Source organism: Salvelinus alpinus, chromosome 8 (assembly GCF_045679555.1).
Source record: "Salvelinus alpinus chromosome 8, SLU_Salpinus.1, whole genome shotgun sequence".
Taxonomy (NCBI): domain Eukaryota; kingdom Metazoa; phylum Chordata; class Actinopteri; order Salmoniformes; family Salmonidae; genus Salvelinus; species Salvelinus alpinus.
In genome coordinates this window covers 39,666,576-39,689,822 of record NC_092093.1, presented here as the reverse complement: position 1 = coordinate 39,689,822, position 23,247 = coordinate 39,666,576, and the positions used below count along the sequence as shown (strand labels likewise).

The following is a 23,247-nucleotide window of genomic DNA, read 5'->3' as shown; positions in this document are numbered from 1 at the left end:
AAAATGGACCAGCCCACATAAGTGGTTATTCTGGAGTAATCTGTATGTAGCACAATGAAAACAAAATAGTTTTTTAAAATGACGTCCATAAGTGAAAGAGTCATTTTTGGGATGATAGATTATAGCAATATCATTATGATTATACTGTGCTCTGGCTACTCTGCCCTAAAATCAGGACCATGTTCAGTTGCCAAACGTTCTCCAACGTTGCAGATAGAAATGTCATAAATACAGCCTACAATGTTTCGTGTTTTATATGTTGGAGAAGCATGTTTGTTCTAAATAACATATTTCTACCTGAACGTTCCATAACGTTATGTGCTCCTGAATGGGCGCCCTATGTTCACAACACCGGAACCCATTGTAGCAAAGACCATTCCTCGTACGGACATATTTATCTCGCTGGACCGGAAGTGTTGTTGTAGTCAGCGTGCGGTTAGTTTCTATAGGTGTCAGAAGAATGAATTAATACAATTAATACATAATAAGCATATATATTTGAATTAAATCGTAAGAGAAAATATGGCAGCGAAACGCAAAGCTGATTTATCGGTGCCTGCAGAGGAAAGTGATCAGCTCCTCATCAGACCACTGTGGGTTTATACATTCAACATTTCGTGAGCTGGTTGGCTAGCTAGCTAATTTAGCCCGTCTAACTAGCAAATACATGAAGACTGACGCCTGTCTACCTAGTTAGAGAAATTATGAATTTGTTCAATGTTACCTAGTATTAGTTGTTGTCCAAAGATGCCACAGGGATTAGTATAGCTAGCTAGATGGTATTATCAAGTAGCTACCGTACCTATGCATTACGTTCTGTCACGAAGATGCATTTTGCTGACAAAATATTGTCATAACACGTAAGATTTTTCTGAATCTGCCAGAACGTCACTGTGTCACAAATGTCATCATCAGACAGTGATTGACGTCTCTTTCCCTAACAGTGGAGCTGGGCAGGAGGTGGGAAGGTCATGCATCATTCTGGAGTTCAAGGGACGGAAAATCATGGTAATATTACGTGCACTGTGCTGTCCCTGTTGAATTGACCATGCATTATGGATTGTATGAGACATTCCAAAATAGAAGTAACCTGATAATTGGGTACACCAACCGTTTTCCTTTGCAGCTGGACTGTGGAATCCACCCAGGATTGGAAGGAATGGATGCTCTTCCCTATATTGACTTGATCGATCCTGCTGAGATAGACCTGCTTCTTATCAGCCAGTGAGTATTCCTAATCTCTCGTCTGCGTTGTGTTTATTAGGGTCAAGTTCAACTGTAGCAAAACTTTTTGCAAACCTAAAACAAAGACAAACGTTTCTTATATGGACAAGTTCAGAAATACCTTTCTGTTTCTGTGAGCTTTCCTACGTTATGTGCCTTATAAACACAACCCCGTTATATGTTGCCCCAGGTCAGATGAATTAACACACTGAAGACAGAGTTCAGTTTTCTAATGCACCATATTCAGTTCTCTATAATCTCCTCTCTCTATCTCAGTTTCCACTTGGACCACTGTGGAGCCTTGCCTTGGTTTCTCCAGAAGACCAGTTTCAAAGGAAGGACCTTCATGACCCACGCCACCAAAGCTATTTACCGCTGGCTGCTGTCTGATTATGTCAAAGTCAGGTAGACAAGAGTTTATTAACTTCCAATAACAGCCTGACTTAACTTCAGCCTTTGGCTTCTATAAGGAACATAGGCCATTGACGATGGTCTGACTCGGTTCTGGAAAATAGCAGCGTACTCTACTGTTTCTTTCTTGATAGAGTAGCTGCAAAATGTATTGCCCTGAAGACATGGCTGTAGATTCCTACGTCGACTTCTTCGGCATCTAACTGTTAGACGTCATAAGTCTACACAGCCCTGTCTTCAGGGCAAAACAATTGTAGAGATGCCATCATCCATTATGGATGATTCGGGTTCACATTGTGCCCCTGACTGTCTCTGTGTTTTCCCTCCCAGTAACATCTCAGCCGACGACATGCTGTACACAGAGACGGACTTGGAGGAGAGCATGGACAAGATCGAGACCATCAACTTCCACGAGGTGAAGGAGGTGGCCGGCATCAAGTTCTGGTGTTACCATGCCGGTCACGTCCTGGGGGCAGCCATGTTCATGATCGAGATAGCTGGCGTGAAGGTGACTGCATTACATTTACATTGACTACTGGGACAGGCAAGCAACTGCAGCTTATTCATCATCTTCTTTGTGAAAGGACCATAAGAAACGGTTCTTATCATAAATAGCACATGATTTCCCAGAAATTCTGTTCTCTCCCGGTTTTTGATTTTATTTGAATATCTCCTCATCTGCACCTTGTTTTTGTAGAGGCGCCTTTATAGACTTTCATCAACGTCTCCCCAAAGCATCACAGTGCATTCGGAAAGTATTCAGACCCTTTGACTTTTGTTACGTTACAACCTTATTCTAAAATGGGTTAAATAAATACCCCATAATGACAAAGCAAAAACAGTTTTTTAGACTTTTTTTTGTGAATATATGCGAAATAAAAAAGGAAACATCACATTTTATATGGGTATTCAGACCCTTTACTCAGTACTTTGTTGAGGCACCTTTGGCAGCGATTACAGCCTCGAGGGTATGTCGCTACAAGCTTGGCACACCTTAATTTGGGGCGTTTCTCCCATTCTCTGCATATCCTCTCAACCTATGTCAGGTTGGATGGGGAGCGTCGCTGCACAGCTATTTTCAGGTCTCCAGAGATGTTCGATCGGGTTCAAATCCGGGCTCTGGCTGTCCACTCAAGGCCATTCAGAGACTTGTACCGAAGCCACTCCTGCGTTGTCCTGTTGGAATGTGATCCGTTGGCCCAGTCTGAGGTCCTGAGCGCTCTGGAGCATGTTTTCATCAAGGATCTCTCTGTACTTTGCTCCGTTCATCTTTCCCTTGATCCTGACTAGTCTCCCAGTCCTTGCCGCTGAAAAACATCCCCACCTATGATGCTGCCACCACCTTGCTTCACCGTAGGGATCGTGCCAGGTTTCCTCCAGATGTGACACTTGGCATTCAGGCCAAAGAGTTCAATCTTGGTTTCATCAGACCTTCTGGAAGGTTTCCACAGAGGGACTCTGGAGCTTTGTCAGAGTGACCATTGGGTTCTTGGTCACCTCCCTGTCCAAGGCCCTTCTCCCCGGATTGCTCAGTTTAGCCGGGCAGCCAGCTCTAGGAAGAGTCTTGGTGGTTCCAAACTTCTTCCATTTAAGAATGATGGAGGCCACTGTGTTCTTGGGGACCTTCAATGATGCAGATATTTTTTGTTACCCTTCCCCAGATCTGTGGCTCAACACAATCCTGTCTTGGAGCTCTACAGACAATTCCTTCAACCTCGTGGCTTGGTTTTTGCTCTGACATGCACTGTCAACAATATAATAATAATAATATAATAATCAATATAGACAGGTGTGTGCCTTTCCAAATCATGTCCAATCAAGTTGTAGAAACATATCAAGGAGGATCAATGGGAACAGGATGCACCTTAGCTCAATTCCAAGTCTAATAGCCAAGGATCTGAATACTTATGTAAATAAGGTATGAATGTTTTTATTTGTAATACATTTTCAAACAATTCTGGGGTATTGTGTGTAGATTAATGAGGAAAACAATTAATACATTTTAGAATAAGGCTGTAACGTAACAAAATGTGGAAAAGTGAAGGGGTCTGAATACTTTCCGAATGCACCGTATACAGATTGTATTGTTTACTGTGGCCAGTAGGTGGCGCCCATATGCTGGACAAATGTTCCCGTACAATTACATGAGTGAATAATTCTTTGAAACGGAAATACATTTTGTCTATTTACTTTGCTGCTGTCTCTTAAAATTGTAGGTTTTATCTAACCTGTCTCCTGTTATCCGTGTTCCTTTGGGTGTGTCTCTGTCCATAGATCCTCTACACAGGTGACTTTTCCCGACAGGAAGACAGGCATCTGATGGCAGCAGAGATCCCCAGCGTCAAGCCTGACATCCTCATTACTGTGAGTCCCCGCTAATCGTAACATACAACACTAAACACAACTACAATCAATCAGGCAATCAAATTCATTTAAATCAGCAGTCGTCACATGGTGCTTTACGGCAACCCAGCCTAATCACAACCACAAAAAAAGCAGCGTTCTCGTGTGATCTTGTTTTCCTTAACATGAGGATTTGATGTGTATTGCTCTCTGTCCTCAGGAGTCCACGTATGGAACACATATCCATGAGAAGAGGGAGGAGCGGGAGGCCCGGTTCTGCAACACAATCCATGACATCGTCAACAGAGAGGGCCGCTGTCTCATCCCCGTGTTCGCCTTGGGCCGAGCCCAGGAACTGCTGCTCATCCTGGGTGAGAAACTCCAACCGATTCCCTCTTCAGCTTGCTTTTAGAGCAGGTATCCAGTGACTCTCATTCATGGAAGTGTTCATTAGGAACCAACAGTCACTTGGTCTAATCCAATCAGAAACTTGTTTTAAAACGCTTTCTGTTGCGTGCTCTAATGAACACAGCCCTTCTCTAATGTGTGTGTGGGCGTGTGCCTCTGCGTGTGTGTTTGGCCTTATCCAATCAGAAACTTGTTTTAAAACGTTTTCTGTTGCGTGCTCTAATGAACACAACCCTTCCCTAATGTGTGTGTGGTTATGTGCTTCTGCGTGTGTTTCAGACGAGTACTGGCAGAACCACCCAGAGCTCCATGACATTCCCATCTACTACGCGTCGTCTCTGGCCAAGAAGTGCATGGCCGTCTACCAGACCTACGTCAACGCTATGAACGACAAGATCCGCAAGGCCATTAACGTCAACAACCCCTTCGTCTTCAAGCACATCAGCAACCTCAAGGTGGGTGACGTTCATCAGATGAATGTTTGGTAGTGGCATTTTTCAATACAATTTTTGTACCGTTTATTGGGCACCAAAAAGTAGAAAACAGGCTGAAACAGGGAGTGACTACCTGAACTTGTCCAATAAGAAACGCTCCTTTTCATTTCCTTTTCAACAAGTTTTACTACGGTGTGCTCTAATGAATAGGCACCTGCTGTGTCCCTCGGCCCATGCTAACTCTGCTGTACCACTCTCTACCAGAGCATGGACCACTTTGATGACATCGGGCCCAGTGTGGTGATGGCCTCTCCAGGTATGATGCAAAGCGGTCTGTCAAGAGAGCTGTTTGAGAGCTGGTGCACCGATAAGAGGAACGGCGTCATCATCGCCGGCTACTCTGTGGAGGGTACCCTCGCCAAGGTGGGGCTCGGTCTTCAACCCTTCTTAAGACATTTCTTAGTTACTCTAAGTCATCACAGCCAAAGGAATCCTACAGCGGGGTCTTAATGCAAGCCAAGCTTTGTTGTGATCAAATATTTTTTCTCGTCGTCAAATGACAGTTAAACATGAACACAATTGTTTTTTAATCAAGTCATTTCCAGCCATGCTAAGATTCATTACTCTGTGTGTGAGCTGACTGTTCCTCTGTGACTCTATCCTCAGCACATTATGTCAGAGCCAGAGGAGATCACCACCATGTCAGGCCAGAAGCTGCAGCTGAAGATGTCTGTGGACTACATCTCTTTCTCAGCGCACACTGACTACCAGCAGACCAGCGAGTTCATCAGGGCTCTCAAACCCCCTCATGTGGTAAATAGACACACTCCGTCGGCCATTAAATGAGTCAGATGTTATCTTACAGGCCGTAATCAAATGGTAAATGCCAACGGGACACAGTTCCACAAGGAAGTGTGCTTGGGCCTCTGTTTTTTCCCCCTGTTATACATCAATGACTTGAGCCTGCTCGTGTGACGTATTTCTTTGTCTCACCTGCAGATCCTGGTGCACGGGGAGCAGAATGAGATGGCCCGTCTGAAAGCCGCTCTGATCAGGGAGTACGAGGACAATGATGAGGTCCACATCGAGGTGCACAACCCCCGGAACACTGAGGCCGTCACATTAAACTTCAGAGGAGAGAAGCTGGCTAAGGTGAGCCCATCCTCCACTCTCTAGCCGTCTCCTACTGTAATATCATTTATTGGGAGAATTAGACTGAATTGAGTTACAGACAGTAACTATTGATGATATTCTATGGCCCATCAATTTATCCATTGGCATCAAGCGGAATTATCGAAGATTTTTTAGTGTGTACAACTGAGGCGGTTTGTGTCTTCCAAACACTTGTTGTGGTGTGTGTGTGTATACTGACTGTTGCTGTTCTGTGCCATAGGTGATGGGCTCCCTGGCTGATAAGAAGTGTCAGCAGGGTCAGAGGGTGTCTGGGATCCTGGTCAAACGCAACTTCAGCTATCACATCCTCACCCCCTCAGATCTGTCCAGTCAGTACTGATTCACTCTCTGACTGTGTGTCTACGTGTGTGCGTCCGTCCGTGTGTCTCCACACGAGTGTGTACTACCGTGTGTATGAGCTCTCCTCTCCTCTCTCTGTCTCCAGACTATACAGACCTGGCCATGAGCACAGTGAAGCAGACTCAGGCCATTCCCTTCACTGGACCCATCTCTCTGTTGGCCAGCCATCTACGCAACCTGGCAGGTGGGTTGCTATAGAACTCTGCTCACCTTGTTGGAAATGAAGGCACATTGGTCAATCAACACCAACAACTGCTGATTGGTTCCGAATCGGACAAATGTGGAATCGGACAAAATATCCTTCAACAAATGGCAACCAACAGACGAGCGGGGAACACCTAGCGAATTGAGTTTTTTTGTTGCTGGTGTTATTAGAGTTTGTTGTGGGAGTGACTTTACAGTAGTGGTTACATTGGGCCATTTTCAAAGCCACTGTAAAAAGCTGTCACTTATAACCAGGGTCTGGAGTTTTTCCTCGGTTACTGTCTGACTATACAAACCCGCTTGTCTTTTAGGGGATGTGGAGGAGGTGGAGTCTGCAGAGAAAATCACTCTCAGGATCTTCAAGAATGTCACACTGGTGCATGAGGCTGGCATGGTGGTTTTAGAGGTGAGATACTGGATATGATGAAAGTAGGGGTTGCAAAATTCCTGTAACTTTCCCAAAATTCCTAGTTTATTTCTCCAGAAATCCCAGTAGGAAGAGTCCCAGAATCAGAAGGGAATAAGCAGGAAATCTGGGAGTTTTGGGGAAAGTTGCTCAAATTTTGCAACGCTATAGGAAAGGGCGTGAACATTAGCTAACTGGTTTTGTATTGGTGCTGTGTGCGCAGTGGATCGCCAACCCTCTGAATGACATGTATGCTGATGCGGTCACCACTGTGGTTCTGGAGGTCCAGTCCAACCCTAAAGCGCAGAAAGGTCAGTGAAGAAAGGGTGGTCCGACGTTATCTCTATCGCGGACTGACGGAGAACTCTGAACGCTAAAGTCCATTTTCAAAATGTATGTTCTCGTGTCGTATAGTGAGTACACGACTGGTAAAATACTACGACACGGGGTTAGTTTTGTGGAGAAAAGAGGTGCTCTACAGTGAACGTGTTCTCACATTATCTCTGCGTTGTGGACTATCATTACAGTACGTTTAATGTCTTTGTGCTTGTCCCTTGCTGATGTTCATTTCTTCCTCCTGTAGTTATGGAACACAAGAAAGAAGGTATAGATCTGGATGTTTTCCAGCAGAGGCTGGAGATTATGCTCCTGTAAGTTCCACCCCCCCTATTCACCTTTTCTATATTCACACACACACGCGCCTGTCATGAGTCAACGGGAAGGTTGTTGAATGTGTATCAAAATGGAACGGCTAGAAGCGCTTCTCTGAGATATTTGAAATCTTTCCCTCAACAGTGACATGTTTGGGGAGGACTGTGTGGACTTCAAGGACAATAAGAACCTGACGGTAACAGTGGACGGGAATACTGCCTTCATCTGCCCAGAGACCAGAGTGAGGATTTAGTAGATATGTCTGTCTCTCTGTGTGCGTGTGTGTCTGTCTGTTCTCCTCTGACCTGGTTCTCCCCTGTCTGTCTGTTGTGCAGACGGTGCAGTATGAGGAGGGCAGTGCTGAAGATGAGACCCTGAGAGAGATGGTGGAGCTGGCTGTGCAGAGGCTCTATGACGCTCTCAACCCTGCCATCTGAGGAGAGCCATCCACCTCCTCCCCTCTCTCTCTCTCTCTGGAAAGGCAGCCTGTACCAGAAGCAATAGGCACGGCCCAACAGACCCCGGTTCCCAAACAGCATCACCCAGAGGCACTTGCCCACTTTTCTTTACTGGCAGTGCAGTACTGATATGGTCTATATGAAGAGTTTTCCCGTGTATTATTAATTGATATGTGTATGTTAGCCGGGCAATGATTACAGTGGATAGTTTCTACATGTTGTCCAGTACTTGTATTGTAACGATTCAAAGTATGTAATGTCTTGACAACATTGCCCCCTCCGTTTCATTCCTCTGTAATTCTAGCTGCCTTATCACATAAAGGAGGAATCTGTGGAAAAGTGTAGATTCCACGGGAATCAACCTCCATTGACTTACGTTGAATTCTCAACGTGTAGACTTTGTATATCTGTATTATGCATTGCATTGATAACATTTGTTTTAAAAAATTAAGTAATAAAGGACCGCTGGCCACATTTCTGAACTAATATTGCAGGTTTATTAAGTAGTTATTTCTGTGGATATATTCTGAAATTTTAAGTGCAGACATGTGAGCAATTTCACTAAAATGGGTAAATTTCACTGCCAACGTAAAACACAGTAAGTGTTCTGAGTGTCTCTGACATTTAATATATAGCCTTTGTAACACCTGAAGACTACCTACCTGAGGCATGATACAAGTTAAATCACACATCCAGATACAAAATACTTGTTGGGGCATTCTTTCACCCAGATCAAATAATAAATAATATTCTGTATGTGAGAGCATAAAATACACAAAGAAATTCCTAAATATGGGATTTACAATGTAAACTCGATTAAACCCATAACAGGTCGGTGAGATCACGTCTGGCAGGAGTTCACAATGAAACAGAAAATACCAGACAATATGGCAAATAAAAGGTAGCTAATGCGACAATACATTTTCAAACATCGGATGAGATATTGTACGATAGTGGCCGAAGCCAGATTTGAGCGATTATATTATATAAATGACTCGTGTCAGGCTAGAAATATAGACATCTTGCTGATTGTCACAATTGTCGTATGAAAGCATACAAATGGTATCAAAAGGACGCTCAGCAATTAAGAGTTGAGTAACAATTAGAGTTTTGTCAATCTTGCATATCAGACAACTCTGTAATGGTCAGATCTATCTCCATGCATAAGACACCATACAGGTCCGGTTTGACAAATTACCTAATAACATTCAGGATTTAATGTAGTAAACTGGGCGGGACTTCCAACTTTATTGGCTGATCCCTTCTGGTGACCCTGTTGGAGAAAGAAAGCTTCTGGTGACCCTGGAAGAAAATGGACTCCCTCAAAACGGAGATAGCCTCAATGGCTAAGATACAAAAATGAGTCCTCCATCTATCTCTATGAGTAATACTGGTTCAGGCTACGGTTCACAGAATTGAAAAGTAAACATTAGGCTGGTTTTGTTATTAGTTACAGCCAACCAATGAAATACTTAGTAACAGTTTTGTAGACTTTTCCATGATAAATTCATTTCCCCTCCCCCAGGTTACATGTTGTCATGGTTACGAAGAGCAAAGCGGTAAACTAGTGTTATATTGCTGTACCACAAAGTACATTAACTAGCACCAGGCCAATGATATTACAGACATAGCCACAGTACTGCTGGTGATGTATGCATACGGGTGTTAAGCATATATTTGCTTACCTATTTTCAAAACCTGATATCAAACTGCGCCAAAAGTGTCACTGTCAACCAACTCAACTACTTACATGGGAGGCATGGTGTAACATGTTCATATGCCAGGCTGTGCAAGTGAGCAGCCCAGGATATCTTAAACAATACATCATCTGAAACCAGAACATCATCAATATGACCTGGTCGTCGCAGGTCCTTCTAATTAGCCAGGCACTACAATTTACCAAGACAATTCTAGACTTGGATCGTTTCATCTGTGAAAGATTGACTATGTTGATTTTTTATTTCAGTTCTGAAGAATTTGGCTTTTCAATGCTCAATCGGTTTCATTTTAGCCCAGTGGATCCTATTTTCAACTGAAGCTGCTCTCCAACTTCTTATAATACATTATATAACTCAGCCCACATATAGTATCAGACAAGTCCAGCTTGTTTTACTCTGTGGTCTGCCATTCAGTGGTGATTGGGTGAGCATCCTCTCCCACGCTCTGTCCTCTCCTCCTCTAGTCTCTTTCTCTCCCTTTTTCTTTCTCAGTCTCCTCTGTGTTAAGAGCCCTCTTTATCTCTCTCTCTCTCTCTCTTCCCCTCCCTTTCTCAGCACTCTGTCTCCTTGCTGTTGATGCGGATGTGGGCCTGTCTCTGGAGTCTGAAGGACAGAGCCTTGTCACTGCGTCGGGCCAGGGGCCCACGCTCTGTCAGATCCTCAAAGGAGTGTGGAGCCGAACTCCCCATGGGAAAGTCGCCCTCCAGAGCCTCTTCATCCAGGTGGGAGTCAATACTGGGGTCCTCCTGGATGGTGGCCATCCGTGGGCTCTCCAGGGGGGGCAGGGGACTCTGGCTAGGGCTGGGAGTGGAGGTTGGGACGTGGGCCCCAGGGGTTCGAGCTGGAGTTGGGGCTTGGATGGGGGGAGTGCTGGTCTGCTGGGGGCCAGAGGCCTGGAAGCGCAGGGCTGAGATGGCAGGGGGTTTGAAGATCCGCACGGAGGCTGACTCCAGACTACTCATAAACTCTGCATTCTGGAGACACACAAGCAGGGTCAAAGCCAAGGGTCAGAAAACCAAGATGACTACAGTGTATCATTTGTATATACAGTACCGGTCAAAAGTTTGGACAGACCTACTCATTAAAGGGTTTTTCTTTATTTTTACTATTTTAAAAAACTATGAAATAACACATATGGAATCATGTAATCAAAAAAAGTGCTAAAAGTGTTAAGGGCTAATTGACCAAGAAGGAGAGTGATGAAGTGCTGCATCAGATGACCTGGCCTTCACAATCACCTGACCTCAACCTAATTGAGACGGTTTGGGATGAGTTGGAATGCAGAGTGAAGGAAAAGCAGCCAACAACTCCTTCAAGACTGTTGGAAAAGCATTCCAGGTGAAGCTGGTTGAGAGAATGTCAAGAGTGTGCAAAGCTGTCATCAAGGCAAAGGGTGGTTAATTTGAAGAATCAAAAATATAAAATATATTTGTTTAACACTTTTTTGGTTACTACATGATTCCATATGTGTTATTTCATAGTTTTGATGTCTTCACTATTATTCTACAATGTAGAAAATAGTAAAAATAAAGAAAAACCCTTGAATGAGTAGGTGTTCTAAAACTTTTGACTTGTACTGTGTGTGTGTGTGTGTGTGTGTGTGTGTGTGTGTGTGTGTGTGTGTGTGTGTGTGTGTGTGTGTGTGTGTGTGTGTGTGTGTGTGTGTGTGTGTGTGTGTGTGTGTGAGAGACATATATGACTCAAACAATACTTACACTCGGAAAAAGCAGAGACTTGGTGGTCTGTTCATACTGCTGATCCAGTTTTTTATCCTGTAAGTGGGAAAAATATGTTAGATGTGATAATAACATGTGACAGGTACTATGTTACATGTACTATATAATAACATGTGACAGGTACTATATAATAAAATGATAATAACACGTGACGGGTACTATATAATAACATGTGACAGGTACTATATAACATGTTACATGTACTATATAATAACATGTGACAGGTACTATATAATAAAATGATAATAACATGTGACGGGTACTATATAATAACATGTGACAGGTACTATGTTACATGTACTATATAATAACATGTGACAGGTACTATATAATAAAATGATAATAACACGTGACGGGTACTATATAATAACATGTGACAGGTACTATATAATAAAATGATAATAACATGTGACGGGTACTATATAATAACATGTGACAGGTACTATGTTACATGTACTATATAATAACATGTGACAGGTACTATATAATAAAATGATAATAACACGTGACGGGTACTATATAATAACATGTGACAGGTACTATGTAACATGTTACATGTACTATATAATAACATGTGACGGGTACTATATAATAAAATGATAATAACATGTGACGGGTACTATATAATAAAATGTGACAGGTACTATATAATAACAACATGTACAGTATTAGGTGATTGATGACAACACTTAGAATGTCTGAATACGGGCATCTAATGTATTATTATGTGTTAAGAAAAAAAACACTACAGTTCCCACAATGCAACACACACAACGTGGGATGTGGATCTAATGCCTTGCTTGGCTACACACCAATGTATTTTGCTAGCTCAAGAATCTTGTAATCACAAGTAGCTAAACCTACGCCCCAGTTTGTCATTCATCAAGGAACAAACATAACGCCTACCACACAGTGAACCAGGATGCTGAGGGGGACCCAGAAGACCAACGAGAAGACCACCACAGAGCCCACGATGTTGTCCGCCAAAAACTTCCGAAACGTGTTGATGTCCAGCTTGTCAATGAAATCCCACAGCCTCTCAATGACATCCTGAACTTGCTTCATACATTTACCCTGAATAAGACAAAAATACCACATGCTAGTTACAAAACCATTGAAATAGAATTACTAGAGAATAGAAAGAAGGCCCTCAGACCACAGCCATCCAGAAAAGAAAACTGTACAGCCATGCAAGACTTGTTGCTAGATGTGACCGAAATAGCAATAGAAGTATTGTTGTCCGTTAATTTACTCCAATTAGGGAAGGGATGGTAGGGTGGGGGGGAAAGTATCTAAAAAATAATAATAATAATTAATAAGGGGATTAGAAATTAAGCAAACAATTCAATTGATAAAGATGAAAAACAATATTTATTTTTTATTTTCTTCTGGGATACACTCAAAATGCCTGTTCTAGTGATTCCATTTATATGTGCAAAACCAACCAAGTAAAAAGGGGTATAATATTGATATATAATACAGTAGAGCAGGTATTCCCAAACTGAGGTACGCGCAATGCCGTCGGGGGTACGCCAAATAAAAATGTGATTCACATTTGATAAAATATATCAAATAGATTTAAAAAACAATTCAAACAGTCCATTTAGTAAGGCCCGCGTCCATAGAGACACATACCAGCTCTACTGGTAGTACTGCTACTACCAGCAGTACTACACCTGCACCTGTCGACAACACAAGTTATTCTGTTTCCACGAGCACATCCAATGCTAGCATCAGTAATTCTACATGTGTTGTTAGCCCAGCTAGCATGCACACTGACAGTTGTGAATCTGATGCAGCCGAAGAGCTACTGCCCCCTTACCCGGGAAAGCACCGAACAACAGACAGGGATGTTAGACCATCGAAGAGGCGCAAATATGATGAGAACTACATTAATTTGGGGTTCCCTTACACTACCATTCAAAAGTTTGGGGCCACTTAGAAATGTCCTTGTTTTTGAATGAAAAGCACATTTTTTGTCCATTAAAATAACTTCAAATTGATCAGAAATGCAGTGTAGACATTGTTCATGTTGTAAATGACTCTAGTAGCTGGAAACTGCAGATTTGTTATGGAATATCTACATAAGTGTACAGAGGCCCATTATCAGCAACAATCACTCCTGTGTTCCAACGGCCAGTTTGCGCTGTTCTGTGAAGGGAGTAATACACAGTACGAGATCTTCAGTTTCTTGGCAATTTCTCACATGGAATAGCCTTCATTTCTCAGAACAAGAATAGACTGACGAGTTTCAGAAGAAAGTTCTTTGTTTCTGGCCATTTTGAGCCTGTAATCGAACCCACAAATGCTGATGCTCCAGATACTCAACTAGTCTAAAGAAGGACAGTTGTATTGCGTCTTTAACCAGAACAACAGTTTTCAGCTGTGCTAACATAATTGCAAAACGATTTTCTAATGATCAATTAGACTTTTAAAATTGTCACGCCCTGACCATAGAGAGCTTTTTATTCTCTATGTTGGTTGGGTCGGGGTGTGACTAGGGTGGGTCTTCTAGGGGATTATGTTTCTATGTTGGCCAGGTATGGTTCCCAATCAGAGGCAGCTGTTTGTCGTTGTCTCTGATTGGGGATCATATTTAGGCAGCCTAAGTGACCCCAAACTTTTAAACGGTAGTGTATATTGGGAGTAGTGCCTTTCCTCAGCCACAGTGTGTTATATGTGCAAAAGTACTATCTCACAACTTGCAGACATCTAGAAACAAAACATGCCAATTTGAAAAGACCGATAATTAATACGACTTTCGAGTAGTAAGACGTATAAAAGCAACAGATACCATTAACAAGAAGGAGCTAGAAGCGTCTTATATGGTGAGTTACCGAGTGGCAGGGCAGGCAAGCCCCATACTATTGTGGAGGACTTAATTCTTCCTGCTGCCGCGGATATGGCTGGGGCAATGCTGGGGGAAAAGGCCCAAAAACTATACAGACAATGCCTCCATCAAACACTGTTTCCCGACGCATCAGTGACATGGCAGGAGATGTTCTAAAACAATTACTGCTTCGCATACAAGCCAGTGAATTCTATGCGTTACAGCTGGATGAGGTAACAGATGTGGCGGGCCTGGCACAGCTCCTGGTATATGTCTGTTATGTTTATGGGGGTCAATTAAGGATGACACCCTCTTCTGCAAACCACTGGAAACCAGGACAACAGGAGAGGATATTTTTAAAGTACTGGACAGCTTTGTGACATCAAATGGACTTTGGTCGTCAAGATGTGTTGGTATCTGTACTGATGGCGCAAAAGCCATGACAGGGAGACATAGTGGAGTGATAACGCGCATGCAAGCAGTTGCTCCCGACCCACTTGGGTACACTGCAGCATCCACCGAGAAGCTCTTGCTGCCAAAGGAATGCCTGACAGCTTGAAAGACATTTTGGACACTACAGTGAAAATGGTTAACTTTGTTATTAAAGCAAGGCCCCTGAACTCTCGTGTATTTTCTGCACTATGCAATGACATGGGCAGCGACCATGTAACGCTTTTACAACATACAGAAGTGAGCTGGTTATCAAGGGGCAAAGTATTGACAAGTTTTTTTTTTTAATTGAGAGACGAGCTTAAAGGTTTCTTTACTGACCATAATTTTCACTTGTCTGACAGCTTCCATGATGACGAGTTTCTCACACGACTGGCCTATCTGGGTGATGTTTTTTCTCTCCTGAATGATCTGAATCTAGGATTACAGGAACTCTCCGCGACTATACTCATTGTGCGGGACAAAATTGAGGCTATGATTAAGAAGTTGGAGCTCTTTTCTGTCTGCATGAACAAGGACAACACACAGGTCGTTCCGTCATTGTATGATTTTTTGTGTGCAAATGAACTCAAGCTTACGGACAATGTCAAATGTGATATAGCGAAACACCTGAGTGAGCTGGGTGGGCAATTACGCAGATACTTTCCTGAAATGGACGACACAAACAACTGGATTTGTTATCCCTTTCATGTCCTACCTCCAGTCCACTTACCGATAGCTGAACAAGAGAGCCTCATCAAAATTGCAACAAGCGGTTCTGTGAAAATTTAATTTAATCAGAAGCCACTGCCAGATTTCTGGATTGGGCTGCTCTCAGAGTTTCTTGCCAAATCGCGCTGTTAAGACACTGATGCCCTTTGCAACCACGTACCTATGCGAGAGTGGCTTCTCGGCCCTCACTAGCATGAAAACTAAATACAGGCACAGACTGTGTGTGGAAAATGATTTAAGACTGAGACTCTCTCCAATACAACCCAATATTGCAGAGTTATGTGCATCCTTTCAAACACACCCTTCTCATTAACCTGTGGTGAGGTATTCACAATTTTCTATGAACAAATAAGGTTTTATATGTAAGATGGTTTAATAAAGAGCAATATTATTGATTATTATTATATTATTATTTGTGCCCTGGTCCTATAAGAGCTCTTTGTCACTTCCCATGAGCCGGGTTGTGACAAAAACTCACACTCATTCTTATGTTTAATAAATGTATCGTATAGTGTGCATGTGGCAGGCTTACAATGATGGCAAAAAACAACATTTGAGAGTGCGCTGACCCTGGTGCTAGAGGGGGTCAGCAGCTAGAGGTTGAATGTCTGAAGGGGTACCACTGCACTAGAGGGTAAGGGTCAGAGGTCAGGTGTCACTTACTGCTCCGTCACAGAAGCCCACGGTGCAGGGTTTTCCCTTGCGGAGGTAGATGTAGTCCCCTCCGTCATCCTGGAATGGGGCGCACACTCCAACGGTGCTTCGACAGCACACTTTACATGACGAGTTGGTTTCTAGAGAGGGTAGGAAGAACAACACACTGTAGTATCTTTTAAAGGGGAATTTTACTGTCATTTTTATGTATTCATATTATAAGTAAAAGGCATCTTTAATAAAGCAGAACACTTAGCGTATACAGGTTCTATGTGGCCCAGTTGGTAGAGCATGGCGCTTGTAATGTCAGGATCGTGGGTACAATTCCCGCTGAGGCAACCCATACAAAATTCAATGCAGAAACAACTGCTTAATGGCATATGATATTATACTATGTCTTGAGGTTGGATTAGTCCACTACAGCCTTTAAAGGAGGGGTGGTGATGGTGAGGGGAGCGTACCATTGCAGGCGCAGGACTGCAGGTTCTTGACGGCCTCACAGAAAGGGATACACACACCGTCCAGACACTCTCCGTTGTCCAAACACACGGTCTCGTCAGGGGCGTTCTCAGGAGACGGACACTCACTACTGTTGCCTGGGAACAAAAATATGACATTGTCATTGTTCCTAAAAGGACATAGAAATGTGGAGGGGCTCCCTTTCTGGGGGGTATCAGGTGATATCAACCTACCTGTGCAGTAGGACCTGCCCTTACAGGTGGCACTGATGGGCTCCTGGCACACCTTGCCCTCCCTCTCATACTGGCACTGCTTACAGCATGCACTGTTCCTGTCACTACACCGAGAGAGAGAGAGGTTCTAGGAACAGAGGTAGGGTTCTGACAACATTTGGTGGTCGTTTATGATATGTTGTAAGAATGTTGTATGAATGTTATAAAGAATGAATCTTCTCTGTGATATCACCCTGAGAGAGACAGACAGACAGAGTGAGAGAGACAGAGAGAGAGAGAGACAGAGACAGAGACAGACAGAGAGACAGAGAGAGAGAGAGATCGGTCATGGTAATACAGGGTGATATCACAGAGAGAAGATTCATTCTTTATAACATTTCTAGAACCTAAGTGGGTGTGGTGTGCAGGTATCCGGGGGTTGGTGGTTCCAGAGAGGGCTTACCTGCACTTGGCTGTGGGGCGGAGCTTGCAGTCGGAGGTACAGCAGCGGTCGTCGTTGATGTGCAGCAGTCCCGGGTCACACTCCTCACCCTGTTCCACCCTGCTGTTCCCACACACGTTACTGTTCCTCTCCCTGAAGCACACTGGAGCCTTGTTCCTCAGACGCTTCACAATGGAGATCTTACTGCAGTTGGAGAAAAGCTGGGGATACAAAACAAGGGCATGAGCCGTGTCCCGAAACTGGCACCCTATTTCCTCCATTGCGCACTACTTCTGACCAGAGCCCTATGGCCTAGGGTGCCGTTTTCGGACACATCCATAATCATTCTTGGTGTAATGAAGACTTAAGGTTTGCTTGAGATTGATGTTTGGTTTGTCGAGTGGGGGAAAAGGAGGGTATTTGAACCTTGTTGTTGACGTGGTCTCCGCTCACAGCGATGGGGTACATGACGTATTTGCCCCCCTGGTCTTCCCTGGGAGCACAGTAGGGGATGTTATCAGGGTCGTGCTCTGCCCCAAAGTTATGGCCCAGCTCGTGAGTCGTCACCAGGTCTGCCTCCTGAGGGCAAACCATAAGAAAAGGTCGTATTAGTGAAATATGATGGCGCCTATTCCAGACAGAATAATAAATATTGCCTTTGTGTACATTTGGATGTTCCAAATTCTAAGCCTCTTTTTTTAAAGTTGCAGATTAAGCCTAGTGCTGGACTAAAAAGCATGCCCAATGGAGAATCGTTTTTTTGTCCAGGTCTAAGTTCATTTCTGTGTCTGGGACACCAGCCCAAAGAGTCTCATAAACCCACCTTGGTCAGAATAGTTTTCCCATAGTTCTTAGTGCTGGTGAGCCCTGTGTTGAGATAAATAGCTCTCGTCTCAAGCGAAGACGGAGGGCACTCTGATGACAGAGAAGGCAAACATTTTCCAATATCAGTTTACCAATGTCAGAATTGTGGTCAAGGTTAATGTGTTGACTGTTGTTGACGGGAGGCTTATTATCTGTCCCAAAATGGAACCTTATTCCCTATATAGTGCACTACTTTGGACCAGCGCCTTATGGGCCTGGGAGAATAGGGTGCCATTTAGGACAAGGGACTTGCTCAATAGTAGTACACTACATAGGGAACAGGATGCTACTTGGGACGCAGTCTTACTCTCTGAGCAGAGGCCCCCAGGGATGCCCTGTCTGGAGGGGGCCACGTAGGCCAGGCCCAGGGTCCCCTCGTCAAAGTCCTGGTAGGTGAACAGGTGAGCCAGACACACCTTGGACGCGTTGTCTGCTATGTCCACACTGAATTGCTGCGATGAGAACAAAGAGGGAATACTATGGCCTATTATCATACAGTATACGACTACTATGATGTCATTACTCAGATGATTAAACATGCTGCTCACCTCCAAAAGCTTCTTCACGTCCCAGACATCCTTGCCCTCGACGGGACTTCCCCTCATGTTGAAGTGGGCCTCCCCTGGAGGTACGCGGGTGGGGAGCTTCTCAATGATGATCTACATTGAGGATTAGAGATTGAGAATGATGGGAAGGAAGAATCTATCATCAATCCCACCTCATGGTAAAAAAAAGAGCAGTGATCATCTGTTCCGGGAGCATGGCAACGGAGCGCCATGAGATGGAATCCTACATAGAAACTGTCTAAATAAACAGAAAATACAGAAGGAGGACGAGGCTCCATTCTCCTTAAGAAATAAAACAGGGGAAAAGGGCGGGGGGTGGGAGATCTGAGAGGTGGTAGTGGAACATATCATGGGGTGATTCTCAGCCTGTCTCAGCTAACTCACCTGTTGGATCTGAACCCCGTATCCTTTATACTCGTCATCCCACGACGTCGACCTGTAGATGTCATCCACGCGGTCAATCAGCTCGATCTGACCGACCAATCAAAACAGGGAGAAAGGTATGTGGTGTTTTTCACAGACAACCATCAAGCGAAAGACCACCCTACACAACATAGGCTGCATCCCAAATGGCATCCAAATGGCATCCTATTTCCTTTATAGTGCACTACTTTTGACCAGAGCTAAATGGGTTAAATGCGGAAGACACACTTCAGTTGAATGCATTCAGTTGTACAACTGACGAGGTATCCCCCTTTACCTATAGGTCCTGGTCAAAAGAAGGGGCACTACATAGGGAGTAGTGCACTACTTTTGACACGAGTGCCATTTGGGACACACATGACACCTTACTGAACAGCGCCCCCCACCAGGTAGTTGAGGGTAGTGCTCTCCTCGCCGCGGCCCATCTCTTGGAAGAAGCGATGGTCAGCCACCAAGAGTAAAGGACAGGTGTTCTTCCTGTGGTCATGGGCCTGTCTCTTCTCTCTGACCAGGGGCTCTGTGGATGAGTGGGGAGGAGATCATGTTTCATTGCCAGTCAGTGCCATAGAGACGTTGTCAAGCTGAACTACACACCACTTGTATTTTCTACACTACACAACCCTAAATAGAGCACTGGGCAGATTCAAGATCTCATGCCATACAATTAACAACAGCGACTGAGATCACCGAGTGCTTCTCGTAAAGAGTGATTTGGTTCTCACACCATAACGGCAGGGAACGCAGCTATGTCGTCATCGTCATGGGTCTGCCATTACAGCTCACTTCAAATATACGTTTTTATTTTATTTAACTCGGCAAGTCATTTAAGCTAGCGTGAATAGCGGAATAACGCAATGAGGATATGGTTATTAATTTAACAGACACTGACAATGTGACCAGGGCTTTTGGATAGCCTGATATGTGAATATGTTTAGTTTGACTGTTGGGTTGCATTAGATGGAGTGGTCACTACACGTGGTTTGGACTTATGAGGGACAGGATTTTACTGTGATCATTATTTGGGGAAGCTCCACCCCACATTCTTCTCTCGCAGTCAACTATGAGTTCCATCCTACTCCCCCCACACTCACTCGTTCTCCCCTACTCACCCTCTCACTCGTGCTCCCCTACTCACCCTCTCACTCGTGCTCCCCTACTGACCCTCTCCGTCTTCACCCTACTTCCCTCTCTCCCACTTACCTTCCTCCTCATCCTCCAGTATAGCTGATCTCATACTCTCAGGCAGCAGGTCATTGGAGTCAGCCTTCACGTAGCCACAGACCTTGGGCGAGGCCAGTCGGCTGATGTTCCTTATGTGCTCAGGACGGTATACCAGCAAACGGCCATCGGGGGGCGCCGACGTAAACCTCCACAGGGGCTGAGGAAGGACAGGAAGTCAAAAAAAATAAGATTTGGGGTATTTTGACACTTTATTTAGACAGTATGGGAATCAGAAGAGGATTCAGGCAGGTGAGAGAAACATTGGGAAGGGTGGGCACAGGGATTGAGCCCTGGTCTCCCGTGGGGAGATTTATATATGTGAAATATGCCAGGAGTGTTACCACGGCTCTACCCAGAAAGGATAATTTAATATGATTATAAACTCAGGTGGATTATACACAGAATGTTCCTCACACACACAGAGACATTTCAGAGTAGATTGTCATATTGTTGTAATATCACAATCTGCTGTTGAAATAGTGTGATACCATACCTCAATGTTGTACTCTGCTCCGTCAGTGAGGATGTGTGCCGAGAAGTCATTGTCATCAATATGCGCCTGCACTCTAGAGTTCTCCTCCCCTTCACATGGACAACACTCAGTAAACAACTATGTTGAGAAACGCCACAAAATATAAACAGGGGACAAAGCCAAATTCCTAAGGCATTAAGAGACGTTAAAGTGATAGTTTACTCCAAAATCAGATGTTAGCCAAATGTTTTCGGACATCAAAAGTGGTCCAAGATTGATGAGTCCGGATGATACTGGTAGGCAAACTTTTATAATCAATTTAGCACTTTAAAGCCCCTTGATGGACCTCGATCTGGTGGCTGCTGAGCCCAACCCATGTGGTGTCCGTCTTACCTATGACATGGCCGGTGAAGAAGTTCTGTCTGTTGACCTCGTAACTGTCCTCATGTCCATCCTCATCCACGAACACGGCACTGAAGTCCTCTGTGAACAGCTCCGTGTTGGTCCTCAGATACAGCTTGAAATGCCTAGCACACACAAACAGAGTAAGACACAGGGTGAAAGTAAAACACAAAGATCATTAAAAAAAGATCAGTGACTAGTGCAACTGAGGCATTGGCATTTGATTTGCATCCCAATTAAGCCCTAGTCCCTATATAGTGCACTACTTTTGACCAGGGCCCATAGGGACACAGCCGTGGAGTTCCTACCTCTGTAAGGCAGTGAAGCTGAGATGTCGTTCCACGTGGGTCTGTGTCTGGAGGTCCCGTCGCTGGACCGAGTGAGTCTGGAGACTGGCGAGGGGCAGCACCTCAAAGTCTGAAAGCATGGAACTGAGGAAGTCTGAAATAAAGGCAGAGGATAACAGAACAGATAAGTACAGGACACATTTTCCTGACTAAATACCAACAACACAAGAACGTTCATATACCAACCTATTCAACCTAAAACTATTCCGTTTTATTCGATTCTATCAGAACAGTTCTCTCATAACACACATAAGTGCCATGGGGGTTAACCCAGGAGTTATACTATTATTGCTGCCATAATTGCTATATTGGCGTCTACACGTGGTTGAATATAGTCCCACATGCAAAGTCTGAAATACTTTTTCCTTACGATGTTATTTCCATATGGAAAATACTATTATGATGTATTCTTTGGCAACTGTTATGTGTGTGGGATGTCTGGTTTGTGACCATTCCCCATCTCGAGTAGCATAAACTCATGACATCTGTTTAACTGAAAATCAAGTTAGCCTAGGCTCTCTCCACTCACCATATTCAGGATCTACAACCTCCGCAGGCGGCTTTGTTGCACCATTCGTTAAAAATAGAGAAACTATAAATAAAAAGACTATCTGCATATCGGTATTTATGGGTGGAACGTGTAAAAAAAGAAAAAATCCATACACTGGTCAAAAAAACTGTTTCCACAGTATTTGTTGTATCAGGATCATCTCTCCAAAAGCCCACTACTTGAGTTGTTTCCGAATACCCAAGGCAGGCAACAATTTAACAAATTTGATAGCAGCAATGTAACAAAATTGGTACGGTGACCATGGAGCAAAACATTCAGTTGTTCTGCAACTATAACCGATTGTTAAAAGTCGGACTTCTAGTTTCGGCAAAAATATTTGTTCTTGAAAACCAGCTCCCGCATACCCGGAAGTGTTGTGACAGAAAAAAAATCACATTTACAGTTGTTCACTTTACATTAACATGACGCGTAGCCTACACACTATTTTCACCGCAATCTATCCCCGGTTGTAGACTAATTTTACCCCCAAAAAATTGAAATTGTTCTTCTGTAGATCTGTGTTCGGAGGATCTTGCAGAACATTTTTGCTTCAGTCACTGCAGCTCTTATATAAGGATAATAAAGCTTTAGAAGCAGCAGAGGGATTGCGAACCAAGCGACATCTGGGCTGATCTATTTTTAATGCTTGGACATCCCATTTTAACGTCTAACATTTGCGTTTAAAATCCCAACCATATGCCTAGGCCTGGGTAGTAGTGTGTGTATAGACCTATTCTGTCAACGTGAAATTATTGTAATTTTTACTTTCAAATAAGATTTTTTGGGGGGGGGCCGTTCACTGACAACGCTGAAACAACCATGAAATAACTTATCGTATACAGTAACACGCCTATTACAGTTACCTTACATATTATATTCGTGCACAAATATACATTATGTAATAAGCATTGAATCAAATTAAGTAGGCCTACTATATGATGTACAGGTAACTGCCAAAATAAGGAAAACACTTTATTAAATGAAGGATACAAATTAACTGAAGGTAAATGAAGGATACAAATTATATTGAAAGCAGGTGCTTCCACACAGGTGTGGTTCCTGAATTAATTAGTTAAGCAATTAACGTCCCATCATGCTTAGGGTCATTTATAAAAATG

General features: G+C 43.7%; 2 protein-coding genes across 2 annotated transcripts; one reads left to right on the top strand and one right to left on the bottom strand.

Annotated features, from left to right (window-relative positions):
* Window positions 1–318: 318 nt before the first annotated feature.
* Window positions 319–8,558, top strand: cpsf3 (cleavage and polyadenylation specific factor 3). The gene is made up of 18 exons (XM_071413862.1): window positions 319–593; window positions 945–1,008; window positions 1,127–1,224; window positions 1,501–1,629; window positions 1,966–2,143; window positions 3,910–3,999; window positions 4,199–4,349; window positions 4,666–4,841; window positions 5,085–5,243; window positions 5,487–5,633; window positions 5,820–5,972; window positions 6,214–6,322; window positions 6,439–6,537; window positions 6,869–6,963; window positions 7,187–7,274; window positions 7,547–7,613; window positions 7,759–7,855; window positions 7,950–8,558. Exons 1-18 carry the CDS (start codon window positions 523–525, stop codon window positions 8,049–8,051), a joined length of 2,073 nt encoding a protein of 690 aa, XP_071269963.1. The 5' UTR covers window positions 319–522; the 3' UTR covers window positions 8,052–8,558.
* Window positions 8,547–22,731, bottom strand: adam17b (ADAM metallopeptidase domain 17b). The gene is made up of 18 exons (XM_071413861.1): window positions 22,109–22,731; window positions 21,541–21,673; window positions 21,224–21,357; window positions 20,852–20,940; window positions 20,338–20,515; window positions 19,524–19,654; window positions 19,099–19,185; window positions 18,697–18,807; window positions 18,456–18,600; window positions 18,108–18,199; window positions 17,711–17,863; window positions 17,306–17,505; window positions 16,864–16,967; window positions 16,633–16,767; window positions 16,181–16,311; window positions 12,433–12,600; window positions 11,506–11,562; window positions 8,547–10,764 (listed from the first exon to the last, which is right to left on the bottom strand). The coding sequence occupies exons 1-18, from the start codon at window positions 22,194–22,196 to the stop codon at window positions 10,342–10,344; spliced, it is 2,559 nt and encodes an 852-aa protein (XP_071269962.1). The 5' UTR covers window positions 22,197–22,731; the 3' UTR covers window positions 8,547–10,341.
* Window positions 22,732–23,247: the final 516 nt, after the last annotated feature.

Excerpts from the sequence above, each read along its gene's own strand:
- cpsf3 (XM_071413862.1), top strand. The coding sequence starts at position 523 with ATGGCAGCGAAACGCAAAGCTGATTTATCGGTGCCTGCAGAGGAAAGT. Across the intron at positions 7,614-7,758 it reads AGGCTGGAGATTATGCTCCT|TGACATGTTTGGGGAGGACT; the intron begins GTAAGTTCCACC and ends TTCCCTCAACAG. Across the intron at positions 7,856-7,949 it reads TCATCTGCCCAGAGACCAGA|ACGGTGCAGTATGAGGAGGG; the intron begins GTGAGGATTTAG and ends TCTGTTGTGCAG.
- adam17b (XM_071413861.1), bottom strand. The coding sequence starts at position 22,196 with ATGCAGATAGTCTTTTTATTTATAGTTTCTCTATTTTTAACGAATGGT. Across the intron at positions 20,516-20,851 it reads GAGCAGAGTACAACATTGAG|CCCCTGTGGAGGTTTACGTC; the intron begins GTATGGTATCAC and ends GTCCTTCCTCAG. Across the intron at positions 16,968-17,305 it reads CGCCCCACAGCCAAGTGCAG|TGACAGGAACAGTGCATGCT; the intron begins GTAAGCCCTCTC and ends CTCTCGGTGTAG.